General features: G+C 42.6%; 1 protein-coding gene across 14 annotated transcripts in view; it reads right to left on the bottom strand.

The window, feature by feature from the left end:
* The window catches only part of LOC146549786 (triple functional domain protein), an 80,682-nt gene that overhangs the window by 61,971 nt on the left and 2,994 nt on the right, over positions 1 to 15,717 (bottom strand). For 9 of the 14 annotated variants that reach the window (XM_085263325.1, XM_085263326.1, XM_085263317.1 and 6 more), the window contains exon 1: positions 1,694 to 1,826. The exons of 4 other annotated variants lie outside the window; for them this stretch is intronic. In XM_085263325.1, the coding sequence (XP_085119451.1) occupies positions 1,694 to 1,799 (106 nt within the window). In that variant the 5' untranslated portion in view covers positions 1,800 to 1,826. Of the gene's footprint in view, positions 1 to 1,693; positions 1,827 to 6,460; positions 6,498 to 15,717 lie in introns of those variants that run through there. One more of the 14 variants, XM_085263328.1, reaches the window with a different exon arrangement.

The raw sequence follows: 15,717 nt of genomic DNA, 5'->3' as shown, positions 1-15,717 counted from the left end.
TGTGTTGAGGAGCTGTAGATGTTCAAATGTCAGTGTGAGTCGGCAACTAGATGTGAAATGAATGTAAACTCTCAGTATTTTCCAGTTGTCCAGAACGCAGCACCTTGTTCCTGTATTTACATTTGTTGCTCCCAGACACATCTGGCCAATAAGCGGACAGGACATTCTCACGTGGTCTGTAATGACACGTTGTGGTTTGCTCAGCGTTCACTTAGATTTTTCTCTGTGTAAAAAGAAACCAAATCACAGGGAAAAGCTACACGTTTACAAACTCATCAAAGGATTCGGACCAGAGTAAACAAACAGGTGTGAAAACACCCTCAGTGTAGAAGCTCATTTGAGACATAACTAGAGGCTACCTGGATCCCTCTGAGGAAAGCATGCAAATCATTTGTGTTGCGACACACTTTTGTTTACCAGGAAACCCTTTCGGCCCGGATGGCACTAAGGCATCCCTGTAAATTTCTACACTGGCATTACAGTTCCTCTCTTACAGCTGAAAAAAGATTTCTCTGAAGTAATAGTTTAAGCCGCATTAAATAAATTCCTTAAATCACACCCAGAAGAGTCCGCTTTTAATTAAAGCAGCAGCAAAACCTGCTCTTCACTGAACTTGCAAACTTATGAGACATCTATCCAACATATACCACGTTCATAATCAGGTGGTTTAAGGTAAGAAAATGAAATCCAAACCAGGAAGTCCAACAGCAGAATAATGCTCTGGACAAAGATTTATAGCACTCTTTGACAGAATTGCAATTATTTTCATTAAACAATGATCCATCAGGAATCTGCACCTGCAGGTGTGTGACCGAACAGTAAAAAGCAAAAGCTGCACTAGTTTCAAACTTTTAGCCAAGATTGAAACTAGTGACTCTGCTTTGTTTTGCAAAAGTCTTCTTTAAGGAGGTCCAGCCTGGCTCCATTCATGCAAAAATCAAACATCTTCTGCTGTGAGCTTAGGTAGTAGGTAAGCAACATTTTGCTGGTGGCAGTTCTCAGTAATGAACATTTAGCAGCAGAGTACACATAAAACTACACAAGACCTAACTTGCAGGCAACAGCAGCCTCACGCACAAAACACTGCATGGGAAAGTAGAGCCGAGCTGTCGAGAGAAGGCCAAAGATATCAAGGAAATGTTCTCTAAAGCAGTGTACCTGGAAAAACAAAATCTTCACAAAGACTGAAAGAGGTGAAGGGAGAAGGCAAGAGAAAGACCAAACACCTACATACTTCACATATTTGCCATGCCAAAGATGTCCGCTTAAGCCACAGTGTGCAACAATGTAATACCAGACTTACAGTAGTGGCAGCCCACAGCTTATCCCAATCTAAACAACAACACTTGTAGCTGAGCCAGTAGTCAAACATGCATGAAGGGGGGGTAAAAACACAACACGTGTGCACGAAAACAGGCTTTTCCTCTGCGATGTGGCCGTTACAGCAGTGGGTTAATCCAACCGCACACAAACAGACATGCATACACTCTGAGCCAACTTTGTTAAGACCATAGTAGGATAAGCCCACTGCTGAACCGTCAGCCAAGCTCTTTGGATGAACTTAAACAGAGCTCGCACACATACACACCAAACGGCTTTTGAGGAAACGACACGGCGAAAACTCCAACGGCCCGATTCCCATTGAACAAATCCAAACTTTCCTCTCCCAAAAACTGAGATAGAGTGAACTCACCGAGCCCTGCTGAACACTGGCTGCACTGTATCCTTATGGAGCCCCTTAAAAAACAGACAGCTCTCTCTTGTCCCGACACACACCGTTTCTGACTCTTAGCCCGCATTAACACGGGACCACCCTTTCTGTGGGCCCCTGCCTTCAGCTTCTCGGCAGGCACACTCATCGTTTGACTCACACACAAATAGGAAAGAGTCCCTTTCATTTAAAAATACCGACTGTCTGGCTCACACTGACTGAACTGAGGTGAGTGTCTTAAAAACAATGAGCAATACCCAGCTGTCAAGGCTGCGTTGGAGAGTTTAGAGGCAGATATAGCTGCAGGGTGGAGAAAATGTTTAAATGTCAGAGGCCACAGAGAGAGCACTTAACAACATATTACCTAAGGGATCATCTGTGTGAGAGGGGTTTTTGTTGCTTGCCATGAATCATTACACAATACACAGATATTTGGGAAACAGAAAGTACCACTACTGACTGAATTAAGGGGTGGGAACTTGATGCAGTATAGTATAACGGTCTTTTGCGTGGTGATTTTGCATCCATAGAGGAATACCAAATACTACAAGAGGGCTCAAGTCTCATGATAGAAGGCCACCTTTCTGAAAACAGTCGCAGCCTGACTTGGACGGACTGCAGTCGCTCTCAGAGAAATTGTCAAAGCTTTGAAAATAATTCCTGTCTAATTTACAAATGCAGACAAATTATCAACATGTTGCCATCACTCTGAATGAGTGTGTCAATAAGCACAACACAAGGGGACTCAACTCCAGCACAGAACGAAGGATCAAACAGATGTGATTTTTTTGTTACAGTTAATATCTGTTTTATCAGAATCAGACTGCATATAATTGCCAACTTGACCCCATTCAGCCACAGACTGATATCAGACTGACTCAGGTATTGACCAACTTTAACTTTAAGGACATCATTTGCAGTTGGGGGAAAGAATAAAAAGGGGTATCTGTTCCCACTTTAAGCATCTTTATAGGTCCTGTGACGTACCCATCCCACTGACAGCATTTATCCTGGTGTTACTTCCACTGCAGCTGCACTGCCTAAACGCTAACTGATAGTTACAGTGGGGCAAAAAAGTATTTAGTCAGCCACCGATTGTGCAAGTTCCCCCACCTAAAATGATGACAGAGGTCAGTAATTTGCACCAGAGGTACACTTCAACTGTGAGAGACAGAATGTGAAAAAAAAAATCCATGAATCCACATGGTAGGATTTGTAAAGAATTTATTCGTAAATTAGGGTGGAAAATAAGTATTTGGTCAATAACAAAAATACAACTCAATACTTTGTAACATAACCTTTGTTGGCAATAACAGAGGTCAAACGTTTACTATAGGGCTTTACCAGGTTTGCACACACAGTAGCTGGTATTTTGGCCCATTCCTCCATGCAGATCTTCTCGAGAGCAGTGATGTTTTGGGGCTGTCGCCGAGCAACACGGACTTTCAACTCCCGCCACAGATTTTCTATGGGGTTGAGGTCTGGAGACTGGCTAGGCCACTCCGGGACTTTCAAATGCTTCTTACGGAGCCACTCCTTTGTTGCCCGGGCGGTGTGTTTTGGATCATTGTCATGTTGGAAGACCCAGCCTCGTTTCATCTTCAAAGTTCTCACTGATGGAAGGAGGTTTTGGCTCAAAATCTCACGATACATGGCCCCATTCATTCTGTCCTTAACACGGATCAGTCGTCCTGTCCCCTTGGCAGAAAAACAGCCCCATAGCATGATGTTTCCACCCCCATGCTTCACAGTAGGTATGGTGTTCTTGGGATGCAACTCAGTATTCTTCTTCCTCCAAACACGACGAGTTGAGTTTATACCAAAAAGTTCTACTTTGGTTTCATCTGACCACATGACATTCTCCCAATCCTCTGCTGTATCATCCATGTGCTCTCTGGCAAACTTCAGACGGGCCTGGACATGCACTGGCTTCAGCAGCGGAACACGTCTGGCACTGCGGGATTTGATTCCCTGCCGTTGTAGTGTGTTACTGATGGTGACCTTTGTTACTTTGGTCCCAGCTCTCTGCAGGTCATTCACCAGGTCCCCCCGTGTGGTTCTGGGATCTTTGCTCACCGTTCTCATGATCATTTTGACCCCACGGGATGAGATCTTGCGTGGAGCCCCAGATCGAGGGAGATTATCAGTGGTCTTGTATGTCTTCCATTTTCTGATGATTGCTCCCACAGTTGATTTTTTCACACCAAGCTGCTTGCCTATTGTAGATTCACTCTTCCCAGTCTGATGCAGGTCTACAATACTTTTCCTGGTGTCCTTCGAAAGCTCTTTGGTCTTGGCCATGGCGGAGTTTGGAGTCTGACTGTTTGAGGCTGTGGACAGGTGTCTTTTATACAGATGATGAGTTCAAACAGGTGCCATTCATACAGGTAACGAGTGGGGGACAGAAAAGCTTCTTACAGAAGACGTTACAGGTCTGTGAGAGCCAGAGATTTTCCTTGTTTGAGGTGGCCAAATACTTATTTTCCACCCTAATTTACGAATAAATTCTTTACAAATCCTACCATGTGAATTCATGGATTTTTTTTTCACATTCTGTCTCTCACAGTTGCAGTGTACCTCTGGTGCAAATTACTGACCTCTGTCATCATTTTAAGTGGGGGAACTTGCACAATCGGTGGCTGACTAAATACTTTTTTGCCCCACTGTAGATTCATTGCTGAAGTATAAGTGTTAAATCCTTCCAACAGATTAGGACTCCACTACTGGCAAAAGCAGTGTTGGTAGTGCTGAGCACTTTAAAGGAGGAAGAGGCAAGCTTAACAATATTGCTGTGTTTTAGAAGACTTTGACTGTTAAAAGAAAATATAAAAGAACAGAGCAATAATCCTCTAGTTGCACAGATAGAGTAATTGTTCTGTGCACGGCGGTGCAGGAAGCAGTCAAATACCCCCTGCAGATTCAGGTTAGAGCTGCAGTTTGTAGCCAACTTCTCCAAAGAGGAACGAGGACTACCATCACCAGCTGTGCGGTCTCTAACTGGGAGATGAGAGACTTAACCAAATAATCTAAAGTCCACGACAACAGTGACTGGACTTTCAAAATAAAAGGGAGCAAAACATGCACCAGTGTACTAACTGCGGATGACAATACATAAAGAGCTTTTTTGCCAAAGCCAACTGTTTTGCCAAGTTGCCAAATGCTTACACCGAACTTTGGCATTCCACCCAAGTAAAGTCTAAGCGTGGGAAACACTGCCTGTCCTGACAACTACAGTCAAGTAATTTTGTGTTGCTCATGGCTCCTGATATTTTTAGCAGTAGCCTTCATACCAGCTTTATGAAGCTGAGATGAAAAACATCACATGTACGCTTGCTAATTTGTCAAAAGCAACAAATAACTGTTAATAACTTTATTTTACACCAAAATATGGAGATTAGAATCAGTAAAAAATATGTATGTCATATGTCTGAGATAATGAAATATATTTGCCAGCACAGCCGGTGTGCTTGCAGGATTGACTAGCGATCAGGACAGAAACGCCACAATTTCTTCTTTCAGAATGATTAATTCTCTATAAGAAACATAAATATACATGACTTTCATCACTCCGACTGATCTGAGGTTCAAGGAATGTGACATTCCCACGTCCTCGTTTGTTCTTGGCATACGAACCTCACTATATACACGTGCTTACTTGCACACTACTGAGAGAAAGCAGTAAAATATACATGACCAACAGTCCGGAGAGCTTGGCGTTCACGCACACGCAAACACTCAGGTAAAACAGAGCTCTTATCTAACCCCAAACATCATTCACCATAACTCAAACATCAACCACACTCCAACGCTGCTCACCAGGAAACACGCCAGAGAAAGCTGACTCAATCTTTACTCAAAACCTCAACTGTGGCAGAAAAGAGGAAAATAAATGTTGGGAATGTACTTTATATTCATTTATCAATTACAGACGTGTTTCTAGCCACACTGGTATCTGCCCTCAGAATGGATCCCAGGTGTATCCATGCTGAATGCCAAAACAATGAAAAAAGCCTTGCTCTGCCCCCCAAGATCAGAGCTAAAGGCCACCGCTTTAAACTATTCTTCATTTCGGCTGGTACCTCTGGGACCATCTCAAGGAGCTCAGCAGTCAACAGCCTTTTGCTTTAAGACCTAAAAAGCTACAAATTGTGATGTTTGCAGTGAATTGGTTTCTTTTCTTTCTTTCTTTTTATTACTCGATGCTAGGAGAAAAAAAGGAGGTGAAAAGTAGTCAAAGGAAGTGAGCGAGATGGGGAGGGCAACAGTGAGATAGCAGTTTTGAATGCACTGGAGACCCAAAGAAAAAGGAGTACAATGGTCTTTCAGGACCTGTCCTAGTTCGCTTCACTCTCAGTCTTTCTGCTCTCAGAAAAAGCCCACAGATCCCGGCAAATATTTCAAACCGATCCAAATCAATTGTGAGGTAATTCAGTCTTTTTAGTGACCCCTTTCATTAACACAGTTTGCCACTCAAAGGTGCGCTTCTCTCGTTGTTTTTCCAACGTCTGCCTCTCTCGCTCTCTTTGAATTTCCCAGCTCTCTCTTCTTTCTCTTTCACCTGCACTGAGCAGACTCTCTTATCTCGCTCAAGCACAAGCCAATAATCACTCCCTCGCTCCAAAAGCTGGCTGTTTATGCTCCTCTTAGGAGGTTGCATAAAGACAGCAGCTATCAGCAAACAAGATTTCACAGCAACTCGCAACCTGCGCCCGCCCCCCCCCCCCCGACTCCTCTCCCCTCAAAACGTACCTCCTGTCTCCTTCTTCTCCATCCTCTCTCCATTTTTCTCTTTGCCCCCTCGACTCGCTCGCCTCTCTTGTTCCAGTTTGGGTTTTTTTTTAAGGAAGACGGCGGCGGGGCGGCAAATCTTTCCCGAGCTTGCGCCAATTAGATATCGTGCCGGAGAAATTACAGAACAAGAGCGCGGTAGATGAGAGGGAAAAAGTGGGACAAGCTCCTTTTTATAAACACTCAGCGAGCGGCGAGAGGTTTGCATATGTGTGTGCGTGTGTGGAGGTGCGTGCGTGTGCTGTTCACTTGCTCCTGAGGGGGATTTTTAAAAAAGCCCAAATTATTTCCATTTGCACATCAGACAAACACTTTACCACACTAATGGCCTATATTTGGCATTATTATATTTAATTTTAAGCAACTTTAATTCAACAGGGGGAAAACAGTGCTTGTAAAGGCCAACTGCTGCTCGACACCCCTCCTCACTCCCGCCCGCCTTGTAAAAGTTTTAAAGACGAAAATACCTCGTTTTGCAGGTTGTGATTAACACGTATTCTCGTGGACAGCCACGCTGCTTCACGAGCAGCCCTTTAGCTCTGCCTCATGTTCACACCACACAGCAAAATCTGTTTGTAATGCAACCGAATGCAGAGCGTGATCCGCCCTTGAACTGCAGATTGCAGAAGCTCACTGTGGTTATTAGCTCTTATCAGCTGGCCTTTGCTCTTATCTGGGCGGTGACTTACACGCCTGTGCGAGCATAAAGGCTCAGTGAGAGTGCAGGCGTTTGCCGACCTGGTTTACATAGACCTGTTTGTACAAAAAATAAAAAAAACATAACACGTGGTCAGACAGGATGACATGGATAGCTGCTGTTGCCATGGTGACAGACTGAAAACTCAGTCTGGACATTAAAAAAAAAGGGAAGATAAAAAATGTCCCTATAGCACTAAAAGACTTTTCCCCCCTTTTTGTGCAAGTGTTAAACGTTCATACCCGGATACAGCGATGCATAAAACCTCAATGCTGCTTTAAATATGAAAACAAAGTATCCCTGGCACACTCAGTGTAGTTATAACTGTAGCTGCTCTGTGCAGAAAGTATTTTTCACTCATGAACAGATTAATTCGCATAAAATAATCTGTGTAAAGCATACCATTTAGGATTCTCTGTTTTATAAAGACACTGTGACAATTCTGGATACTCATATGAAAAAAACAAAAACCCCAAAACAGTTCCAAATAATGAAGTCAGCATCTGTGTAATTAATCCCTGCGAGCCAAAATCTCAGGCTTTAAACTCCTCTAAATGCTCCTTTTAAGACTCTTTTTGTTTTTTTGTTTGGCTGTAAATAAAGAAGGTGTACAACCACACGATTTTTAATCAAAGAACTTCTAAACACTCGTGAAGACGGACTCACTGAACTTCTTGTTTCACAGAGTTTACTCAAAAGACAGCCCAGAATGACAGGGCTATGCAGCTGCAGGAAACACTTTTAAACAAATATCTGTATGTTTTTAATAGATGGGGCAGAGATAATGGATGTATTTTAATTTTTAGACTTTTTACAGCTTTGACTGTAAATTATTAACAACATCACAGCACTACAAGCCGCTTTATGGCATCTGCTCTTTTGATTTTATGCACAAAGCCAGTACCCGGAGATGATCTCCACTAGTAGCCACCTGATAGCGGGCACCTCTGAGCAAAACAAGCAGCTGCTTGTTTTACACATATAAAAAAATGGTGTGATGCAACAGTGTTTCTAGAGTATAGTTAGTGCCATCAGTATGGAGTATATCCTGCTGTAAATCCATAACCAGCTGACCAATCAGCATTCATTCATCCAGAAACGGAGACAACATTTTTCTTAGAAGTAAAAGTTGTGCAACTTTTACTTTTAAGGCAACCGTCTCTGTTCTTGGTTTTTATCAAACTGTTCTCAGTTTCACTACCACTTGGGGAGCAGGTGGCGAGAGTTTGCAGATAAATAGATCTGTACCAACAACTGCAACAATCCGCTACTGACCAAAGCAATTGCAAGGAGGCTTTCAGTCAAGAGTTGTGCACCTCTTTGCAACCAATTTTACCAGTGAGAACAAGCAACCTCCAGTCCAGGATAAACCAGGCCCCAGTATAAAATAAATAGAGGTTATTTTGAACTGTCAATCATGCAAAGCTACTCTAACACTCCAAGAGAAAAAAAAAGCTGAAAATTAGCTTGGTAGGACCCCTTTAAAGTTTTGCCAATTTTTATGTATATATGTGCAAAACTGTATTCATTTTCTTAAGCAGATGATGATAACTACTCTCATACCACTGAAACCCACAAACAAGCACCTGGAAGCAAAGGGATACAGCTAGCTTGGCACTGCTAACATTTATAAATCACCACATTATGTTTGTTTAACTCTACACACCCCCTCTGTGCGTGTGTAACTGTGGGTGGTGACTCACACAGATTTGCTCCACCCCTATGTGCACCAAACCCACACACACAGACTCACACCAAATCCACCCTTTGCTCCACCTCTATGTGCGCCACATACGCGCGCGCGCGCACACACACACACACACACACACACACACACAGACTCACACCAAATCCACCCTTTGCTCCACCTCTATGTGCGCCACATACGCGCACGCACACACACGCACGCACACACACACACACACACACACACACACACAGTGTAATCCCAGAGAATAAAACGCCAGATTGGATTAGGTCAGCGTGTGTAATCCAATGAACTCTCACCTCTAAAATGCCTAATGCTGTTAGAGCTCACATCATCACACTGTCACACTGCTCGGCTGCCTAACACATCACATAGAAATACATCTGTACAGTTTAATCGTTCAGCATAAAGCACTGCACACATCTGGAACATAACTTCACTGCACATATACAGAAACACCCCCCCCCCTACTTAAAGATTTCCAGAACTAGTCCTCCCTGATTGGTAAGCTCCTGCAGAACATTTTGCATTGGCATGTATGGCACATCTGAAGACGTACAAAACTAGTTTATCTGCATTTGACTGTTGAGGAAGTGAGCGTTGTTCCCTCTGAAAAGAAATCTAAGGCTTTTTGTTCGAGTTTAGGTATTATATTACTGTGTACAACTAAAAGTTCACACTGACATCATTTCTCCTTTAGGCTACAAACAAATCAAGTGACGCTGTTTGTTCTACTTCGTGGCTCTTGATGGCTTCACTCACTGCCTTCTGATTGAAAAATTACAGCCTTTATAGTCCAGCCAGTCATCTGTGAGTCGGGTTTTCCGATCGTTTCTGCAGTGGACCCCAAGTCTTTCAGGTCAAACAATAATCTTTCCCTCTTTGTCTGTTACTATGATATTTCCCAATATCCATTTATCCATTTGGCACAGGAGAATTGTGCGTCTAATCTCCTTTCTGGACTGCATTTTAAAATTGCTGATCAGTTGGTTATAATCTCATAAAGTTCTCCCTTTTTTTCCCTTCAATCTATTTGCTCGTAATTGATAAACTTGGTACAGTTAAGACAAGACGACCATTAGAAAGTCACCTCTTGGTTCATCTCATGACATTAATTCAAATTCGACCAGAATAAAAAAATGCTAAAAAGATGGCGGGGGAGCAAATCTTGAGTTGGCACACTAGAACACGTCATTCCGACACTGAACCAGATGACCGGTCTTTACGAGCCTGTGATACGATACACAGATGAGCGGCAAATGCCTTGAGCGGGATGATGCAATGTGCCAGTTGGGCAGAAAGTTTACCCACAGATGTTAAGAGCCAAGCTGACAACCACAGCTGTGTGTTTAGCAACCTCATGCTAAAACCAGAGGCATGGACCTATAGTGACCAGTTGGCCAAAATTATTTGATTTTTTTATATTTTGGAAATGAAGCGCCTCCCAAAGTGTCCATTTAAACAACTCTCTGAGCTCACAGGCTCTCTTCACGCTCTTGATTCGCAGCTAGATTCTTCTTCTGCTTCTTCCAGATAGCTAAAAGCAACCTAATCCAGCCAATTTTTAGGGGTGGATTGCTGGACTGATGAAGGCTGGCTGAAAATACTTAACAAATTGTCCAACCCTAAAGTGCACTTTCTCCCTCTTCTTCTCAGCGTTAATTTACTTTCTCTTTGCCGTCCTTGCTGGTGTGAGATTAGCTGCTTTTATGTGTCTGCGTTGTGATTGTTAAGACGACTGTTTGACGTTAGGATGGCTTTCGCAACCTGTTAATCATTTACCAAAACTTTGACGATAACGCCTCAGCTTTCAACAGATTACAGTTTAAACAAAACAAAACCCTCCCACAAAAAACAAACAAACAAACGAACAAAATATTAGCCTTCCTCTCAAACTGACCTCAGAGCAGATTTAGGGGGTCTGGCTTGCTCTGCAAAATGCCTTTAAAATTTAATGCGCCTGCACCTGTTACAAGGGGTGAAAAAGATTATGTGTTTACTTAGCTACTCATGGGAAATGTAAGCACTTTAAATTATTTAAGCCAAATTTTGCTAGCTGGCTGATTCTCAGCATTTTCTGAGCAAAAACACGAGTATATCACAGGGGTTATTTCTTATTTGGGACATGAAGCAAATGCTGGCACAAAAGCGATCACATATGGCTCTCAGTGATATTATTTGTTGTAGTTTTAGCACCAGATATAAAAATTTTTATATGTTGATGAAATCCCTTGAAATTTCCATCCTTATCCACGTGTAAAGACGTTTGCGCCCCTCTCTGCAGCACTAATGGTTTCCAAGTGCCTGAGCTGCTGGTCTTGTTGCCATGTGCTCCGCGTTATATTAGTGCTTCATTTTAAGGGATGAATGCCTTTCTAAGTGAAACATTACATTTTTAATGCCACAATAAAGAGAACAGTTCAAGCAGAAAGAGGCTTTTTTTTATCCTTGTGTTTTAGCCTAATCTCCGGCCCTTTTCAAAAAGGCTTTTTACTCAACCATCCATTTGCTTTTGATTGAAGCTGCTTCGGCAAATAAAAGCTTTAACTCTCATAACCATCATCTTTCCCTCCAGCTGGCTCCCATTTACTCTGCCCTTTTTACTCTCTTCTGCGTGGTTACTTTGAGATGCGTCGACTACCTGATTTTCATGTGTGCCTGAGTAAAACGAAAAACAGCCACCCTGTGTAGTGAAGCAAGGCAGAATGTAGCACGCCGTGACAATACCAACACAAATGACGGGGGTCAGTGGGAACAACAAATTGGGAGAAAGTGCTCGTGTGAGTTAGCGTGAAACGCCATTGACAGAGAACAGTGACTACTGGTTTCACAAAGAGTACTGCGAACCACGTGATGCCCGAGTGCAGAGACGAGTTCCACTTGATTACTCAGACGGAGCATCTCAACATTTGGGTTTCAAACGCACTGATTTCTATATTCTGAAACATTTAATGAATTCTGACTGAATTAAACAGTACAGCCATACACAACACACCTTTGCCATCTTCAGGATGCAAGCTTGTCATGTCTGCATTTGCCCCTTACTGTCCTATTACCTGATATTTGGCAGGTTATAGCTGTTTAATGCAAACACTTATTATTAAAACAAAGAATAAGAAAAAAAAAAAGGTTAAAGTATATGCCTGTTTAACTGCTCGTTAATGCAAATATCTCATCAGCCAATCATGTGGTAGCAACTCTATGCGTTGGCTTGTAGACAAAGTCAGCAGGACCTGCTGTAGTTCAAACCAGAATGAGGGACTTCAGCAGTGACTTTTAAGTGACTTTGAACGTGGCACGGTTGTTGGTGCCAGATGGGTTGGTCTGAGTATTTCAGGAACTGCTGATCTGCTGGGATTTTCCCACACAACCATCTCTAGGGTTTACAGAGAATGTTCCGGAAAAGAGAAAATATCCAGTGAGCAGCAGTTCTGAATGAAAATGCCCTGTCGATGCCAGAGGTCAGAGGCGAATGGAGGACTCCTTGGAGATGATAGGAAGAGAACAGTAACTCAAATAGCAACTTGTTACAAGCAAGGTGTGCAGAAGAGCTTCTATGCACCAACAACATGCTGAACCTTGAAGCAGATACAGCAGCAGAAGACCACACTGGCCTGTTCTCCTGTCATCTAAGAGCAGGAAGCTGGGGCTCTAACCGGCACAAGTTCACCAAGATTAGCCAACAACAGACTGGAAAAATGTTGTCTGGTTTCAAGAGCTAAAATTTCTGCTGGAACATTTGGATGGTAGGGTCAGAACAACGTGAACCCATGGACCCATCCTGTATTAGTGGTTCGGCGTGGTGATGATGAGATATTTTCTAGGCAGACTTTGATACCAGTTGTGCATCATTCTAACGTCACACCTTGCTGAACATGTCCATCCCTTTATGCCCACTGTGTACCCACAGTCACAAAGCTCAAATCACCTCAAACTGGTTTCATGAAAATGAAAGGGCGTTCACTGTACTCAAATGGGCTCCACAGCCACCAGATCTCAATCATAGAGATCTGATGGAATGAGAGATTCCCAACATGGACGTGCAGCAACTGTGTGATGCTGTAATGTCAACATAAACCAAAATCTAAGGAATATCTACAGCACCTTGTTGACTCTATGTCTCAAAGAATTAGGTCATTTCGAAAGGCAAATGGTGCCCCTAATACAGTGGCCAATGACTCTACATGCTAGGTTGGTTTTTACAGAGGAGATTTTTGTAGCTAGTTCAACATTTTTATTTAATTCTTCCTCTTACAAGTCTCCAACATTTCTCAGAGAAAGTAAATAGATGCCTCAATTACAAATCAAACTATTGATTTGCTGATTTGCATTGATAAAAATTCAAATTGCAAATAGAAAGAAATGTAGAAAAATAAACCAGTTTGTGCAAATGAATGCAGTAAATAAAACTGATAAACTTAAATTTTAATAACTTGATCAATTAAAGAACAGAATTAATACCACTTCTTTGTTTAATTCATCTAGTCATTTATTTTGGATTTTGGCCGCTCTAGGCTAAAAGAGCAAAACAAAGTGACAACAACCTTAGCCTTGACTTATTTGTCTGTATTGATCTGCGATGCACCAATCCTTTCGTTTGCCTCCATCCAACAAACACGGGATGATAAAAGAAATCTGCTTTGTGCAGCATTAGGCTTTAGCCTCTGCTCTGCGTCTGACTTGGCAGCTTTAAGCCTGGAGGAAACCTTCACTGAGGGACCTCAATCAGTCTCCATCTCCTGGATCAATATCCATTAGTCTCAGAGAGAGCGCATGTGTGTGTGTGTTCGCATTGAGCGTGTGCAGAGATCTCAACCTGGGTGAATGGGCCTGAGTCATAAATGCAAACTCTGGATCACATTTCTCCCTCCCTCTTTCCCTGCTTGTCTGTTTCACTCAATTTCTTGCACACACAGACGCACACAAACACACGTACACACTGGTGTCCATTCAAACACAGGCCGACGTTATGAACGGTACTTTGTAGCCTCTAAATGTTCATTCACGAGGGGCCAGTAGTGAGGACTGTAAATTTTCCCGCTGCGAATGGTGCCCCAGCACTACCAACAAGTAATAAATGTATGAAACTGACACCAAATCAATCTCTGAGTCATCGTCGGTATAGCTAAAGATACATTCGGAGTGGAATAATTTGAGGATTGACAACATGCCACAACAAAGCTCCCTGTATCACAGCTCTGAGGCCTTGGTATTAATTCCAGTCTGGGAGACAGAGAGGAAAGAGATAGACAGAGACGCAGGGAAGCATTTTTCTTTTTTAATATTAGTTGTCATTTTGCATCAGGACGGAGAGGACCGACACGACGCAGCATGAACGAACAGGGAGGGAAAACATGAAACAGACATCGGCAAATGAACGCTCAGCCAGCAGGCAGAGAGACAGACGGACGGATGGAAGGCGAGAAAGGAAAGAGAGAAGACATGGGAAAGACAAACGCTAAAGGATGGAAAAAAAGAGACGAGGATGGAGCTGGGGACGGAAAGAAAAAAAAAAAAAAAGCATAGCCTGCCCTGTGGCGAGACACTCAAACCTGTCAGAACAAGATTCCCACAAGTTCAGCAGCAAAACAAAAAAGGTGGAGAGCCCGAACGTGACACTTAAGCTCCCACCGAGCTGGCTGTATAAAGACAGTGGTAGGCTGAGGCCTGTATTAGTTTCAATACTGGTTTCACTACAGACATGGCTGACTCACAGCAATACAGGGATGCTCCATTTAAAAATGGTTTGAAACAATAAGAAAAAGCTCATTTATTATCAGACAGAACAGAGAAAGCTCAAGGAAGTGGAGACTGCACAGTGTGAACCAGCATATCAGACAAATAAGCATTTCCTTATACCCTAAAGAGCTGCACACTGGACGTGGCTCGCAGGTTGTTACCCAGTCCAGTTACATTTACAGTAAATCTCCATCCATAACTAGAATGATCTCATAAAGTAGGTGGTCTTGTCAATCACTGTCCTGCTGAAAGCAACCCTGTAAGTGCCGGACACACGGGCACTGAAACCTTTCCACTAGTACCTACTCGACTTGGCTCACCTTCGTTTTAGGATCTTCCACTCATATTCATATATGAGAAGTATTGTTGAAATTGCCCTTCATTTCACGAAAATAAATATACTTGAGGGATTAAAAGTGTAGCTAAACTTCTGGTGCGGCCGACTCCTGATCAAAGTGGGCTTTAGTAAGGAAAACTGAGAATGTGCCGACTAAGAAAGTCTGGATGGATACAGATGTTTGATATTGTTTTTATACCTCCTTAATTTTTCTGTGTAATAATTAAGTTCCCCAATAAAACAGACCAGTTGTTGGGCATGAAGTCTTTCAGCTCTTAACTACAGTAAACTCTGAAAACTGAACTGACATAAACAAATATCAGCCGTCGATTTCAGACAAGAGGCCTAGTATCGGTATCACATCAGCTCATTTCTAAGGAAAAACAGGGATATACTTTCCCTTAACACAAACGGATACACACTCTTGTCACTCTTAGCTTCACATAGTGTTAAAAATCAGAAATAGTCGCCTAAAGTTTAAGGTTAGTGCTTGAACACAGGCAGGATTTGAATCTCTGCCCATTGACAGGTTGATTGAACGCATCAAGTACAGACTGGCCTGAAATATAAATGACACTGGTGTTAAAATATTCATACGATTAAACAAAGCCAGCTGCAGATAATGGCACGAAATGTTCATTCGCGACCGTCGAGTGTGTGATTTCTTCTCACTGTATCAACAATTTCAGTTCTAATAATTCGACAGAGGCAGCCCAAACCATGCTAAGTTCAACCCC

Source organism: Mchenga conophoros, linkage group LG22, assembly GCF_057382185.1.
Source record: "Mchenga conophoros isolate Kocher_MC1m ecotype Shallow Benthic linkage group LG22, M_conophoros_male_GT1.1, whole genome shotgun sequence".
NCBI lineage: Eukaryota > Metazoa > Chordata > Actinopteri > Cichliformes > Cichlidae > Mchenga > Mchenga conophoros.
Note: the sequence above shows the minus strand (reverse complement) of the source record. Positions and strands in the feature narration are given on the sequence as shown.